Here is a 16,013-nt window from a genome sequence, read left to right on the forward strand (position 1 = left end):
TACCAATTGTTGGAATTAGGATTGTAGGAAAACACACAGCTTGGAGAAGACAAAGGAAGCTCAACGCACACAAAAGAGAGTGTTTTACTTAGTGTGCAATGGAAAGATAGGTAGCCCTAGAATGATGGGTGTATATACAATGCACAGGGGAAAAAACCTCCTAGTGAGGGAAAAAATGCATCGGCGGTCCTAAGTGTGTTCACACACATTGTTATGGAATTGATATCTTACTATTTATTACAGCTGCAGCTGGAAAAGGCTTGACCGAGCTAGGCTATTGCAAAAGGATATTTTATTTTATGTATATTTGATTATTCAAGTGCTCTTTATGAGCTTTGGCCATTTATAACCGATCGGCCAGTTTGTACTCAATTTGACCATTCAAGAAATCTATAAATGAAATACGTGCAAGAGGGAAATGGTCACTCTTGCACGGGGGAGATTGCACCCAGCGTTGTCTTATTCTTCTCTCCTCTCCTCTCTTCTCTCTCGCCTTGCGAAGCGTAGCACTCCGCTCTAAGAGTACGCCTGCGCATGTTCTCTTCTCTCTCACTCGCTCGCTATCTCTCTCTATTCGCGTACATCGTTGATTATGTGCTATGCGAGGCGTCAAGTATGTTGATTCATTCATTTATGATTAGTAGTATGTTGTTTCGGGTATTTTGTAGGACAGCCACGCATCCGTTTGTAGCAATGGTATCAAAGCACAAGACTACTCTCTGGGTAACAAACAAATCAAAGGAATCCACAACTGGACATCCGAGCAAAGGTCCATGATTTGCTTCCCAAGAACATAGATCCTTGCAAATTTTGCACTACAGATAAGTTTTTTAATTCTTTCTACTCATTTAAATTTGTTGTTTGATCTCTCTTCGATTCTGGAAAAACTTTGAAGACTTTAACGTTAATCTCTCATTAATTTGTGATTAATATAAGAGATTCAATTAGATAGTAAAAGTAAAAATATTTTATATGGTAAGCGCATCAAATAAATATATCAATAAAACTAGTTAACATGATAGTAGCATACATAAACTAATCTAGATCGAATATGTGAGTAGAAGGAGAAGAAGAAGAAGAGAATTTTAAATTAGGGGCAAGGTGCGGACAAACCCCAAATCAACCGCAAAGGTTTAAGACGTAGATATAATAATAGTTATCATGGAAAAAACAAACAAACAAACAATAGGGGATCGTTAGTGCGAGTTCATAGAGGTGGTATCGTTGTCGAAAGAGAACACTCCAGGAAGGACGAGGAAAGTTCATCCATAGGAGTTGCGCACCTTGGCATAGGTGGTGAGGAAGATAAGTGAACGAGTTGTAGTGGCATACTAGAGTAGATAGAGCCATGCCGGACACGACAGGGTAATTGAAGAGGAGCTCACTTTTGTAGCACTGTAGCACGTGCATGATAAGTTGGATGACCTAGGTGGGAGGTTGCTTTGAGTATGAGCTTGAGGTGCATGACTTAGGTGGTGCAACCTATGGTGTTATGTGACAAACGGTGGGTCGTACGACACTCCTACAGACCACAAGATCAATAGGATTTTCCATTCGACGACGTCAACAACGTGCAGCTATTTTGCATGCATGTCCCCAATTCCCTTTGACATGCAGTACGTGCCCAAAGCCCGCCACCATTCACCTGACTCACTCTCTCTCTCTCTCTCTCCTTTTGACTGCATGCAGCAGTTGCGCTCCCAACGTCCACTCGTCGTTTTTTCTTTTCTTTTCTCTCTGTGTCTCATCCAGCCACCCATCGTTTTCTCTCACTCTCTCCTTCGTGACTGGCGGCCACATACTCTCAGAAATACGAGCCCAGACACACACACACACCAGTGCTTCTACTGCACCATGCCTTCTTTCCCTCTACCTCACTCTCGAACCTGAAGTAGTGGCCATACTTTCTTCTTGGAGGCAGCACATGTGCATCGGCCTAGTTGTGCGAGCTGATCTCTCTCTCTCTCTCTCTCAAAGTTGCCTGCATGGCGTCATGCACCCAACAACCAGTGGCACCCATAGTTCTGAGGTGCAACCGATCCATCTCGTGGCGCCCACCACCACTCTCTCACCTCGTGGTGCCCAAACCACTCACTAGACATGCAGCCCCTCATTATCTCCCAGCTCTCGACCACTTGCAAAAGTTGTAGGCTCACAACCCGGTTGCTCTCCACTGCATGACTTCCAACTGCCATGCAAGTATCTTAAGTAGTGCCACTCATGCTCATAGTGGCTGTAGGTCAACGAGTTGTCTCCTCGTTGCATCCCACATTCTACAAGGCTCGCATGACCACCCACTAGCAACAACCACAGAAAACAGGGTTGCAAGCTGGCTACAACGGGAGAAAAGGGCGATGACCTGAGGGGGTGCAAGAGCTCAAGTGGCTATTGTACTTGGCTTGAGATCTGACACGGACACATCAAGGAAGATTCAACAAAGGCAACCCAAGAGCTAGCTTGATTATTTGGAAACTGCTGCGCCGGTATCTCTTTCCTCTCCTTGATGGCTTAAAGGTTGTGTCGAGATTTCCCAATGATTGAGCACTCTATAGATAGTCACTCTTTGATGGTTGCGGTTGGCAGTGGAATGTTGGGGACAGGAGTGACAGAGTTCCGTAAGTAATGATGCACTAGCTTGACATGCAGTTGTCATGTCTGATGAAAGACCATGAGGGCTGCACGCTTGGGAATTATATTCTGCCCAAAAGGCTTCACGACAATAAGCACCAGTTGTGTCCTCACATGTCTCATCCCCACTGTTCATATTCCCAATTGTGCCATCATTTTTATTTATTTTTTTCCCTTTCAAAAGTGCTTGCTTCTGCCGTTGCAACTTCTCGCCTATCCTATGCTCTTCTTTGGCCTCCTCGCTGGTACTATAAGACTTCTAAAGCCCAACAACTACCCACAGCCGAGATAGTGTCAATGGGTCTCGGTAAGGAACACAATGCTTTCAAGCTTTCATCCAGTCTTTTCTGAAGAATTTGGGCCCTTGTGCTACAACAAACACATATAAATTATCCACTGTCAGTTTGTGACGAAGAATGCCCCGCATATTTATTGACTGCAATCAAATATGTCATTCTATAAGTAAACATCCACATTTATTTGATTGACACCTATGACGAGGATAATGCAGATAATCAACTCTCAAAGCTCTTCATCGACTGATATTGACACCCCTTGGTTTCTTTCTCTCTCCCTCTCCTCCCCAGGTGGACTGCTTACAGAGGCGGTCATTGACGGAGCTCTTTCATGGCTGCTGCAATACTCTCTACGACGACGCTCACTGCAACGCATCCTCGGGCATCCACGATGAAAATGGCAATTAAGTATGTTTTTTGGGCTTTAGCTTTAGTATTTTTATAACTTAGTCTTTTACTGTACTTCGTTTTCTTTTGTATCCAAACATTGGATTAGATCCATAAGGACTATCTGAGTTTGATCCCATGGTCTTTTAAAGAAGAGTAATATAACATTTCACTTTATTTCGCTACCTCTCTTCCCTCTCCCCCTACGACTCCTTACAGTGGCAAACATTGAGGACACTCTTCAGTGACCAATGCAATACTTTCTTGGACAACGCCCAATGCCAAGCATCCACATACACTGACGATAATCATGATAAATTTTTTTTTCCGAGAAAAAGATCCTTCTATTAGTTAATTAAAACTGCCCATAGGGCTACATCCACCTCTGCGAGAGAGGGCTACAACAAGCATGATGGGGAGACTCTCCCAATGAAAAAACAGCATATATACAATGAGGCTAAATCAAGAGATGGGAGGAGGGAAGAGCCACACGGGTGGACAGTAGTGCCATCTGAGCACCCCCTGGACTATGGTGTAGAAAGGCCCAGGGCGCCAGAGTCAAAGAAAAGCCTCGCGGCGCTCCCGCATGCGGTCGGAGCTGCCCTGTAGTCCCTCAAGCTGTCCTCTGAGAGTATGGATCAGCTCTAGCCAAAAGTCACGAATAGTCTCTGCTGGTGGCACAGGACGAGCCTCAAAGATGCGGAAACAGCAGGCCCGCCAGATGAACCAGAGAGCTAGGCCGCCGATGAGCTCCCAACACTCCTCTCTCTCACTGCACCACTCCTGTGGAGTAATATCTGTAGCAGGCTGGAGTGTAGGTCACCCCCCCTGTATCACTATCATCCTGCTGGTGGAAGATAGCTCAAACTGAAGTGCTGGGCCCGTGAGGGTGGACCAAGCCGCTGCCCCCCAAGTGTACTGTCGAGCCGTGGAGAGGGCAGGCATCAGCCGAAGAACACGTAGCCACACCTGCTGGGCCGAGGGACAGTCCCAAAGACAGTGACGCTGACTCTCCACCAACTGGTCACAGGCTGCACATGCGGCCGAGAGACCACTATGCACAAGCCAACTCTCTACTGCTGTGGCTCTGTGTGCAACCAGCCACTAGAACAAGGTGACTCGTCTCGGCTGTCTGGAGTCCCACAGCCTCTGCCAAAAAGCTGCCAAGAACTCGACTGTGAGGCCCTCCTCCTGCCAATGACGTGCTGCAATGGGGCGGGCCTCTCTCTGTGCTGCAAGTATATGACGTCCAAGCCGAACAGTGTACTGAAAGAAGGGGACTCCTGGGTCGGTAGAAGAGAAGGGGTCCCTCCATAGCCACTCACCAGGATCCCACTGTACTCGTGCCAGTGGACAACACTCCCAAGCCCATAGCCTCCAGTGTCCAGTCTCAAGAGCTGCTGGGTCAGGGTCAATGACGCAAGTCCTCCCACAGATGCCCACAACTCGGATCCTCTTGACAACACTCTGCTACCTGCGGGGCCTCTACTGCAACTCGCTGTAATCGTCCCCCACCCTGAAGTACCGGGGTGCTACAGGCTCGAGAGGCGTGAGCCACTCAGCTGGAACTAACTCTGAGATGTCCTGACACATGCTCTGCACCCCTCTCATGCCCTGTAGCTGGACAGCCTGCACCTCGTCTAACAAACCTGTGAACTCTAGCCAGTCACCTAGAGAACACGTTGGACCTGCCGCCATGGGACCCCAAGAAACATGAGGCCGAATCCCAACCAAGTGGCCTCTCTAAGTGCTAACCATGGGGTTCCAGACGAGGGGCTGCCGTAGGCGCTCCTCCGTGCACGTCGGCTGTCTCTGCTCTAGGCCACGCCGTAAGAGCTCCCAAGATCGAAGCAAACTCACAGCGAATCTGTCCTCCAGTCTCCTGCTCAAACCAACTCGGCGCAGCTCTGAAAAGATCCATCTGGTCGAAGGTTTCCAAGGGCCTCCTAACTGAGGAACCCTGGCACGAAGCCTCTGCAACAAGAATTCCTTCCAAGGCTCCTCGCCTAGAAAAAGTCCTCTAATGACAAACTTCCCAAGAAGGGCTCTGCTCTGCTGTGCAAGATCAATGATCCCAAGCCCTCCCTGAGAACAAGGAAGTGTGATGACCGACCAAGCCACCTTGGCTCGGGCAATCTGAGTATCGCGACCTGACCAAAGGAAGTTCCTGATCAGCCTCTCTACCTGACTGATACAAGAACTCGAGAAGATCCAGCAAGAAGTGATGTACCACATAGTCGCCAACAACACCTGGTTGGCAACTACTACTCTACCAGCCAGCGAAAGTCGTGCTGAGCTCCAATGTAACAGCTTTCTCCTGATGGACAGGAGAAGAGGAGCAATCTGCTGCTTGGGGGACAAGTCCAGACCAACCTGACAACCCAAGTACCGAACTGCAGTCCCTGGAGGAATCCACCTGAAACCCTCTCCTGGCATCCAATCTGGCATAGGAGCACTACCAACCGAGAAAGCCACTGTCTTTCTCCAGTTGATCAATGCGCCCGATGCACAGTAGAAGGTCTCCAAAGCCTGCTCACATCTATGTAGATTGGCCTCCCGGCCCTCTAAGTACAAGGCTGAGTCGTCGACAAACTCAGCGTCCAGAAGCTCATCTCCCCGTATAGGGAGTGCTAAGCCTCTCAAACCAACCTGCTGTGACACCAAAAATCTGCTCATCGCCTCCGCATAGAACAGAAACAGAAAAGGAGCAAGAGGACAACCCTATCTGACCGAACGTGTGAGCATGAAGTGCTCACCTCTACCTCCTGCCAATAGCACCTAGCTGTGAGCCTGTCTGTACAAAGCCGACACCCCTCTGATCCAAGCATCTGAGAAGCCCATCCTGCGTAGCGTGCCCTCTAGAAAGTCCCAGTCAACTCTGTCGTATGCCTTCTCAAAATCGAGAAGAAGAATCACAAGGTCCTCCCCACGGAGCCGTGCAAGGGCAGAAGCCTCCCAAAAAGTGAAGATGTTGTCAAGGATACTGAGTTCCTTAACAAAACCTATCTGAGTCCCATGTATAAGGCTCTCCAAAAGTGGCTGAATCCTCAAACTCAGAGCCTTGGCAAGAATTTTGTAGGCTGAGTTGAGAATGGTGATGGGGCGCCACTGTCGAATCTCATCCAAGGAGCCACCCTCCTTTGGAATGAGGTAAATCAGGCCCTCACTCATGCTATCCGGCATCACTCCTGTGTGCAAAATGTACTGAAAGGCACTACAAAGATCTGGGCCAAGCAGGTCCAGTACTCAAAGAAGAAGCTGGAAGTCAGCCCATCCTCACCTGGACAGCTACCACGAGGGAGGGCCCTAAGAGCCGTGTGCAGCTCCTCAAGCTGAAGAGGTATCTCTAGCCTCTGGCGCATCTCCTCAGTCACAAGACAAGGCATCTGTGCCCAAACCTGCTCCCTGCATGCATCCTGTCTCTCTGACTCGGGCTCAGCCGACAATAACTCACGGTAAAAGTCAGTAGCAACTGCACGCATATCCTCTGGCTCACAAACAACTGACCCATCGGGTCTCCTCAACTGATTGACCTTGGCATGCGAGTGCCGAGGTCCCACTGTCTCAAAAAAAGCACCTGTCACTCTGTCACCCACCTGAGTCCACTGAGATGCCTGTCGTTGAAAGGCAAACTCATGGCGCCTCTCCTCTGTGCAAGCAAGCTCCTGTCGAGCCTGCTGTAACTGCTCCTCCAACCATGGACTGTCTGGATGCTGCTCCTACATCCTCTGTAGTGAAGCAATGCCTCGTCTGAGACGCTGCTCCTCCTCTCTCGCTGCAGCCCGTCAAGCCAGAGACTCCTGGAGAAAGAAGTTTCTAAGCTGAGCTAGGCCTGAGGCCACTCTGTCTGCAGGTGAAGCCTGGCTGTCCATGCCCTCTGTCCATAGAGCCTCGACCCTCTCTCTGAGTGCTGAGTCCAACAAGACCCGCTCTGGGATGCGAAGCATCGTGCTCCCACTCCTCTGCCTGTCTGCCACTGTGAGGATCACTGGTGCATGGTCCGAGAAGGATGTCCCTGCCAGGATGCCCACTGATCCCCCCCAAGTCACTGAAGTGGTCACTAGTGTAGAAGCGATCTATGCGCGATAGATTCACTCCTCCCACTCTGCCGTCTGATCTAGAGAAGGCAAGACTCTCTGGAGGCCTCACAAAGCCAGAATGCTGCCATGTGTCCGAGACCTCAAAGTCATACACAACCTCTCCCAAGTTGCTAACTCGACTCCACGCACAGTAGCATGGCTGCCTTCGATCCTGTCAGAAGGGTCCTCCAACATGTTGAAGTCCCCTCCTACACACCACTGGTCAACCTGTGGCAAAGACTCAACAATGTGTGACCAAAACTCTGCACGAGCACTCGCCACATTGGGCGCATAGATGTTCAGGAAACCCACAAGGCCACCCTGAACTTGCATAGTATTCCACTAAGCCCTGCCTGGCACAATAATCCCTCTGCCCACAATGGCCTGCTGCAATGAGTCCGCAATAGTCATACATACCCCACCCTGGATGCCTCCAGGTCCAAAAGCAGTTGACCAAAAGGTATCATAGCGTCCACGCAAAATCTGACCACATCGCTGAATGCAACTCTCAGACAAATGGTGCTCCTGAAGCATAAGGAGATCAATCTCTCCTCCCACAAGGCAACGCTGAAGCTCCTGACGCAATCGGCCCCTCTATCGCTGAAACTGAGGACCACCTAGTCCCTGCACGTTCCACGAGACGATCCTCATGGGGAGCAAGAGAGAACAGATGCTTCCACAGCAGCAAGACGGGCTATCTTCGAGGCTGGCTTGGATGGGGAGTAATCCGCATCCGAGCACCCTCTAGATAGGCGAGACTGCAATGAATGCCTGGTCCAAGCCCAAGCAGAGTGAGCCATGTGTAAAGCAACCTCCTTTGTCCAAGAGTCCTCATGAATGTATACATAGCAAGGCAAACACTGCGTATCAGCAAAAAAGTACACCACAATGTGTCTACATCGTGCTGAGTCTGGGGGTGTCACCGCAAACTTGGCCAGTGGCCACAAAGTCTGCAGCAAATCTGTAACGCCAAGTTCTCCCATGTGGTTAGAGCAACTCAAGAACCTGTGTATGCAACCATCCCACCACTAAGTCGAGGGACCACTCTGTTCAGTCCTACCACAGAGGGGGAAGGAGAAACCAACTGCTGAGTCCAAGGCCTCTGTCCCCCTGGCGGCAAGGAACAAAGCGTGGACCTTGAAGCAGGCTACCTCGTGGTCTGTTGCGGAATCGCCGAGAAAGCGAGTGAACCCGTAATCGAAGAAATCCCAGCGGAGTCGGAGGTCAATGCTCGTCAGACCACGAGGGATAGCTGCAAGGGAAGATGTCTGAATCTACGGAGGGGGCCGCAAGAAGGGCTAACCCTCTCTCGCTAGGCAACTCGTGGCAAAGGCGCTGCCAAGAGATCTCCTAGCCGCCGGCGAGGAACCAGTCTCCTGAGTCGACTGTGGTGCTGGAGCAGGACGAGGGGGAGAAGGAGCTGGGGGGGGGGGGGGGGGGGGGGGGGGGGGGGGGGGGGGTGGAGGATAAGAGAAGCGGGGTGGGGCGCCAGAGACAGAGGGGTGAGGTGGGGAGTGGGCGGGAGCAGAGGACGGGGGAGGGGATGAGGAGGAGGAGAGAAAATCGGAAGGCGGAGCGGCTGGCGAGGGTGAGGCGGAGGTGGAGGCTGGTGTAGGGGGCTCCTCCTGCTCAAGAGGACCAAAGCGGTTCCCCGTGGGGACCCACTGCTGCTGAGTAGGCACCTAAGGGCCACTCTGAGTGCCAAGCTGTCTCTGTGGCCCCTGGCGTCGACGGCCACGGGCCTACTGCCACCCCTCCTCCGTTGGGGCCCCAGGCTCGGAGGGTGGCTCTGAATCTGTGCGCTGTGTCGCTGGCTGTGGCTGCGGCCCAGCCTTGGCAGGCTGGGGTTGAGGCTGAGGTGCGGGTCGTGGTCTCCTCCGTGGACAGGCCTTCGCTAGGTGGCCCATCTTTCTGCAAATGAAGCACTGGTTCGGGAGACCAGAGTACTCCACACTCTGTCTAAACCAACCCCCACTCACCCGAGGCAGAAGGATGACCTTCGGGAGCGTGTGGGTATCTCTGACCAAAACTCGAACTGAAGGGATGCCAGCCGCCTTGGCAGCTACTGATGCTGTCGTACAAGGTGTCTCCAGGACAGTCCCAATGGCGGAGCCAATCCTGGAGAGAAGTGGAAGGTACTCCCTCCGTAAACCCGGAAAGCAGACTGAGATGGGGATGTCCACCTCCTCTACTAGCACATCCGAAGTCGGGTCAAAACCATGTCGCCACTGTCAAAAGTGGGCGCGTGATGCTCGGATGGCCAATGGACTCATAACTATGACCTTGGAGGCCATCTCGGAAGTCTCGAACTCAATCTGGTAGTACCCCCGTCCGAGAATCTGGACATCCAAGATCTTGCCCACCTCTGCGAGGAGGCGGGCCTGGAGAAGGTCTCGCAGCTCTCCTCTGCTAGGACGGGTGCCGAGAACCTTGCAGATGACAGAAGTCGCCTGCAAGCGTTCTACCTTTGCAGCAAGGCTCGCTTGCTCTGTCGGCAAAAGAGCAAGTCGAATGGTGGGCTCAGCGGGGTCGGGCGAGGGGGCTTCAGGCGAGTCCCTCTGAGGTGGAGCTGGAGCCTCCATCTGTGTCTACTGCTGAGTCGAAGAAGCGGGCGGTGAAGAAAATCTGTGAACGAGTACGCCAAGCACTTGTCCAAAGAGAAAGCATTGCCGAGCCAGGTGTAGAAGACCTTCGGGAGCGAAGAGGACGGGGGGGGGATGGTGGGACGGCGAGGGCAAAGTGGGCAGCCAGGTAATGTGCGGGTGCACAAGCGGCAGCGAGCGGGGGGATGGGTTGGGGATGGCAACGCGAGAGGAGGGCAGCGGGCAGCCTTTGGGGCAGCGCGAAAACAGGGGGGGTAGTGGGCGGGCTGTGGGGCAGCGCGTAGGGGTAGCAGGTGGGGGGGGGGGGGGGGGGGGGAGGGGGGGGAGGGTAGCGATGGCGCAGCAAGGGGGGGCAAGCAGCAGTAGCAAGCATCAGCCGGTAGCTTTTGAGTTTGTTTAATCATGATAATTTTAATGTGGCGCTTGCAGGCTTTTGGTTTTAATCTTTCAAACTTTTACTGTACTTTATTTCATTTTATTTATACCCAGGCATTGGAATAGATACACAAGAATTGTACTAGTTTACTTTCATACATAATTTTGACATTTTTAAGACGGTTAATATAACATTTCATTTCATTTTCTCTCTCTCTCTTTCCCCCCTTCCACTACGACTCCCTGCAGAGGTAGACATTCACAAAGCTTTTCAACGCCTAGTGCAATACTTTCTTGCATGACGCCCTTTGCCGCGTATCCTCCGACATAGCATGATCATGATGCCGATTTTAATCACGCCTTTAGGCTTTTAGTTTTAGTCTTTCATTGTACTTCCTTTTATTTTTTGTATCCAGGCATTGGTTTACAACCACAAGGATTGGGTCTCATAGGTAATTTTGGCCTTTGACGACGATTAATATAATATTTCATTACATTTCTATCTCTTTTTCCCCCCTCTCCCCCCTCCTTTTTGGACCGTGATTGATATCAATACTGCAACCACGCTGCATACCTACCTTTGTATTCAATTGTGCTCAACCTCGCAAGTCAATGACCTCTTGTCCTCCACACACACTCACTCGTCAATTTTTATGATATACGCATACACACACACACATAAACACAAACACACACACACAGACACATACACATACTGTAAGTGTTCTACATGGTCTTTCATAGCTTGGAGTTAATGTTCGTGGCTACGCAGTGTGATATTTGTGTGTCTATATTTAAGGTGGAGATAAGCGCTCTTATGTCTCTTGGTATTTCAATGTCTGTTGTATCCATTCAACGATGACCATCGAAAGTAGTTCCTGCGAGATTTTTCTTGTGAAATTCTCTTTGAGAGAGTAATGGTGGAAATCAAACTTTGGATCAGAGTAATCATAGCAATGTTTGTTGATTGAGTTAGGGCTTGCCGAAAATAATTTCCCTAACGGAAGAAAATAAGGGCACACCTAAAGCTCTTTTGGAAGATTGTCAGGTATTCACACTAAAACTTGTCAAACTTTGCCAATTTACTTAAAGGAAAGCATAGAACTTAGCCGATGTTTTGCTATTTTAGCTAGTTTCAATAACACTGGTGAAATCTTACTAGCTTCTCATTTTCTTGCGACAACAATAAATGGTTTAAAAACTTACTCACATATATAGTCCACCTCACCAATATCTGACACCCCTCTGTGCGACTTGAACTTTATGGCATATGTATTTTGGTTTGTTCTAGCTTGCATAACATTACTCAAATGATGAATTTTGTTTTTGACCTTTGTTTTCACGAAATTGTTTAGCATATGACGATTTGGATACTAGTAACTTCTTCAAACCACCTCCAGGTACATAATTTATCGTTGTTTTGCAAGGTATTTTAATTCTCCTTAATGAATCCATTCCTATATATAACTATGGCTATCATATTTCTTAAGATCTCATCAATTACGCAACATACCTCATTTGCCTATACTGCAACAACATCCCTTAACATACTCCTACAAGAATACTCACTTTCTCTACTTGCTTGGAAGTTTACTTTGTTGGTGCATATATTTAAGGACACAAAGTCAAGCAGTTTGCAATAGGGATAATACCATTGGACAATTTGAAAGCAAACAGATCTTTTACTTCTTTGCATTTTCTTATGGCATATGAAATTAAGCATCTCTAAAGTGCTGGCTTGTGATTGCACTGCATGTACTTTCTATTGAGAGGATTTGGCATTAAGCTATGCAGCTACTCATATAGCTACGGTGCTTTGAGTTCGTGGACGATAATTTGTAAGTACTCTGCTACTCAACTATACTCCAATGTGGTGTCACACAGGTAGTAAATGTTTTGTCTTTTTATGTCTAGCCTAGTCCATTGGTCACCAACACATAGGTTCGCCGATTTAGGCAGTGTGTAGATACTCATCTTGATGCAGATCCGTCGATTTAGGCAGCACATTGATTTTTTTTTTTACAGATTCATGATTCTTAAACAATATCAAATGCAGATTCGCCAATTTAGGCAACATTAGTGCATATTCGCCGATCTAGGCAACATGTCTTATTGGTGTAGATTCACCGATTTAGGCAACATGTCTTATTGGTGTAGATTCACCGATTTAGGCAACACCGATCACAAAATCATGCTGCAGTGGCTGGCCACCACTGTAACTAGTATGATTTTGCTACCCGGTATACTAAATCAAGCATATTTGGATTTTGGATTTGAAACGGGTATATGTTGGCACATGTTTGGATTTGGATTTATGTGGAATTTGAACTTGGTATATGACATTTCTCTGTCGCGAGAGTATTTATGGAATTAGATTTGAGATTGATGAGAATTGATTATGATTATGATGCGTGTGACCAATGATATCCTGATTCATCAGGATATGACATTTACTACTTATTCTAGTGGTATGGACACTAGAATATGTAGTATGTGGATGATGGCAGACATAAGCAATGTTGTTTAGTTTAATAATTTTTCTTTTACTATGTGATATTTTGACACAGAATACTAATCATTGTTTTTTAACAAGTATAGTTTGTAGATTCATACTTTACAACAACTGAGGACAGTTGCTTTCTAACAGAGAGGTATGTTATGGAATCGATATCTTACTATTTATTACAGCCGACAGGTGGAAAAGGCTTGACCGAGCTAGGCTATTGCAAAAGGATATATATTTTATGTATATTTGATTATTCAAGTGTTCTTTATGAGCTTTGGCCATTTATAACCGGCCAGTCAGTTTGTACTCAATTTGACCACTCAAGAAATCTATAAATGAAATACGTGCAAGAGGGAAATGGTCACTCTTGCACGGGGGGAGATTGCACCCAGTGTTGTCTTATTCTTCTCTCCTCTCATCTCTTCTCTCTTGCCTTGCCAAGCGTAGCACTCCGCTCTAGGAGGTGAGCTTGCGCATGTTCTCTTCCTCTCTCTCGCTCGCTATCTCTCTCTATTCGCGTACATCGATGATTATGTGCTATGCGAGGCGTCAGGTATGCTGATTCGTTCATTTATGATTAGTATTATGTTGTTTTGAGTATTTTGCAGGGCAGCCACGCATCCGTTTGTAGCACACATCGCTACCACATGTATATGGTAGCAATCTCTTTGCTGGTTAATATGTAGTTTCTCCACCTTCACTTGTTTTAGAGTATGTTTGGTTTTTTAAAAGCAATGCTTATCCTCTATTTTATCGTTACATTGAATCAACTAATCATTTATTCAATCTACTTGTTTTTATTCTTTACACAAAAACCATAATTTCTCTTGCAAATAACAAGTTTGCAACTATGGATCCAAGCATATACAAGAATCAAGCTTTTTCAATAGCAAACGTGCAGTCCTCTTTCTTTGTCTTTTTTCTAGAACTCTCTTCCCACACTGGAGCTCAAACATAGCTCCTAAAACTAGGAGTCCCCACCCTAATGGAAAGGAGGACACATCTTTTGGTAATTATAATAATAGGGGAGAATAGCTCCACCTCCCCCCGCACACTTGTTTAACAATCGTGTGTGCGGTGTGTTATCGATATATAATCACTTGTAGTGTAGAATGTGCACGGACGTGACCGGTATTAAAAGCACCTACATAAAAAAGTATATAAAAAACAACATCTAATATTTATTTTTTATCTGTACCTACAAGGAGAAAATACAAGAATGAAAGGTTAAGGATCTGGATTAAGCGATTTTAATCTTCACACACATTTATACTTCACTTGTAAGTCTCTTGCCCCATTGCTACTCATATTCCATAGTTTTCATTATAGACTGTTTTAAATATAAATGGTGATACAATGGTTTCTTAGAAAGACAGAAGTGTTTCACATACTAAACATTGTTTACATGAAATGCAGATCTATAGTAGCCCCTCTCATTCTCACATGCAAATACTCACTCATTGACTCATAATGAAAACATTATCTGTACAAGTGCACTTAAAGTTCTCCATAACACAAGGTTCAAGCTGCCAATGCTCACTCATTCACTTGCACTTAAGTACATTTTTCTATAGCGTATATTGAGATATCATGATTATTTAACATATGTTCATCACTCTCTCCTCCCCTTCCCTATGATGCTTCCGTGCAAAACTAGTTCAAAGTATTGAAGGGCAATCAAGACACACGTTCTCCTTTCCAGACACATGGAGCCTGAACGCTTTTTTTTTTTGTAGCAAATCGCACACAACCCGTGCAAATGGATACGAATGTGTTTATGAGCGCCGAGGTCGCTTGGCCGCCTTTGAACCCATGACCCAAGAACAAAGATTCAACCAACCAAGCCTAAGTGTTTTTTTTACAAGACTCTCCATTTAAACGGATTTGAGCATGTCCGCAGGCGCGACTGAGGAGGGAATCCATACGTAGCCTTGAGCTGAAGCAATGAGGAGGCAATGCCCTGCTACTCGTGAGACCCTTTTTCGCCGAACGCTTGGCTGAACGTCTCCATGTGCGCGGCATATCTATTGCGATTGTGTGGCCGAGATAAAGCTCTGTGCCTTGGCAAGCAGGTTCATCATGTCCTTTGCTGTAATCAAATGGAGACTGATAAATATATTGGGGTTGTCCTTGTTGAGATGTACTTGAAATGTGACGCAATTACGGATGCATGTTCGATCTTTTTCAGCTTGCATGTGCACAGCACTTTCTCATGGAACTTGATGATCAGGTCATATACAAGTCAAGGTCAAGATGCAGAGGCTTTACTATGTCTCCATCAAATCCTTGCAGAGTCTTGTTTAGCAGACAAGTTTACATATGTCAGTCTCCTCTCGTCGTGTGTCAACCTCGCTGATTTGGGTGAAACTCAGAGAATCCATACTTGTATTCTAAGTGGGCTACACCAATCTGATATTATTGTTAGGAATGCTCTAATTAATACATATGCCAAGTGTGGCAACATCATTGGAGCCCAGATTATTTTTGACACGATGTGCGAGCGTGATTCCTTCTCTTGGGACACTCTCATCGGAGCTTATGCACAACGTAAGCTCCACGATGAGGCTCTTTGTCTGTTCTACCAACAGCAACATCAAGCGGTGCTACCCACAAGGATAACCTATGTCGTTATTATTGATTCGTGCGCGAGCCATGGAATCACAGGTGAAACCACCCATATTCTTTCTCGGATATTTGGTAGTGAATTCAAGTCTAATGCCACTATTCAAGCTGCTTTACTTTACTTCTTTGCACAAATAGGCCGTAAGGAAGATGCTTGGAGGATATTTTGTGAAATGCGTGAGCGAAGTTCCTTTGCTTGGAATGTGATTCTTGCAAGTTGTCCTGGTTGTAATGGCACAATTGAGCTTTACAGCCGAATGCTGGAAGAAGGAATGTTACCAAGTGAGGAGACCTTCATCTTTGTAATTTCTCTTTGCATGGGCGCCAACACGCTACCTCTAGGGAAGTGTATGCATGCTTGCAGTATCCATAGCCAAAATAACTTTAGAGTGGCGGTTGCAAATGCTCTTATAAGTATGTACAGCAGGTGCACAGGACTAAAGGATGCTTATAGAGTCTTTGACTGCATGCCAGAGAGAAATATTGTTACCAGGACCACCATAGTAGGCGCCTATGT

At 47.4% G+C, this 16,013-nt stretch overlaps 1 protein-coding gene across 2 annotated transcripts in view; it reads left to right on the forward strand.

Annotated features, from left to right (window-relative positions):
- The first annotated feature begins 14,759 nt into the window (after window positions 1–14,759).
- The window catches only part of LOC147450471 (pentatricopeptide repeat-containing protein At2g33680-like), a 3,571-nt gene continuing 2,317 nt past the window's right edge, over window positions 14,760–16,013 (forward strand). Inside the window, exons 1-2 of one of the 2 annotated variants that reach the window (XM_086519702.1) lie at window positions 14,806–14,946; window positions 15,105–16,013. The exon at window positions 15,105–16,013 is cut by the window's right edge and continues 2,317 nt beyond it. In XM_086519702.1, the coding sequence (XP_086375828.1) occupies window positions 15,367–16,013 (647 nt within the window). In that variant the 5' untranslated portion in view covers window positions 14,806–14,946; window positions 15,105–15,366. The other variant, XM_086519701.1, reaches the window with a different exon arrangement.

Source organism: Adiantum capillus-veneris, chromosome 9, assembly GCF_014529385.1.
Source record: "Adiantum capillus-veneris isolate H3 chromosome 9, ASM1452938v2, whole genome shotgun sequence".
Classification (NCBI taxonomy): domain Eukaryota; kingdom Viridiplantae; phylum Streptophyta; class Polypodiopsida; order Polypodiales; family Pteridaceae; genus Adiantum; species Adiantum capillus-veneris.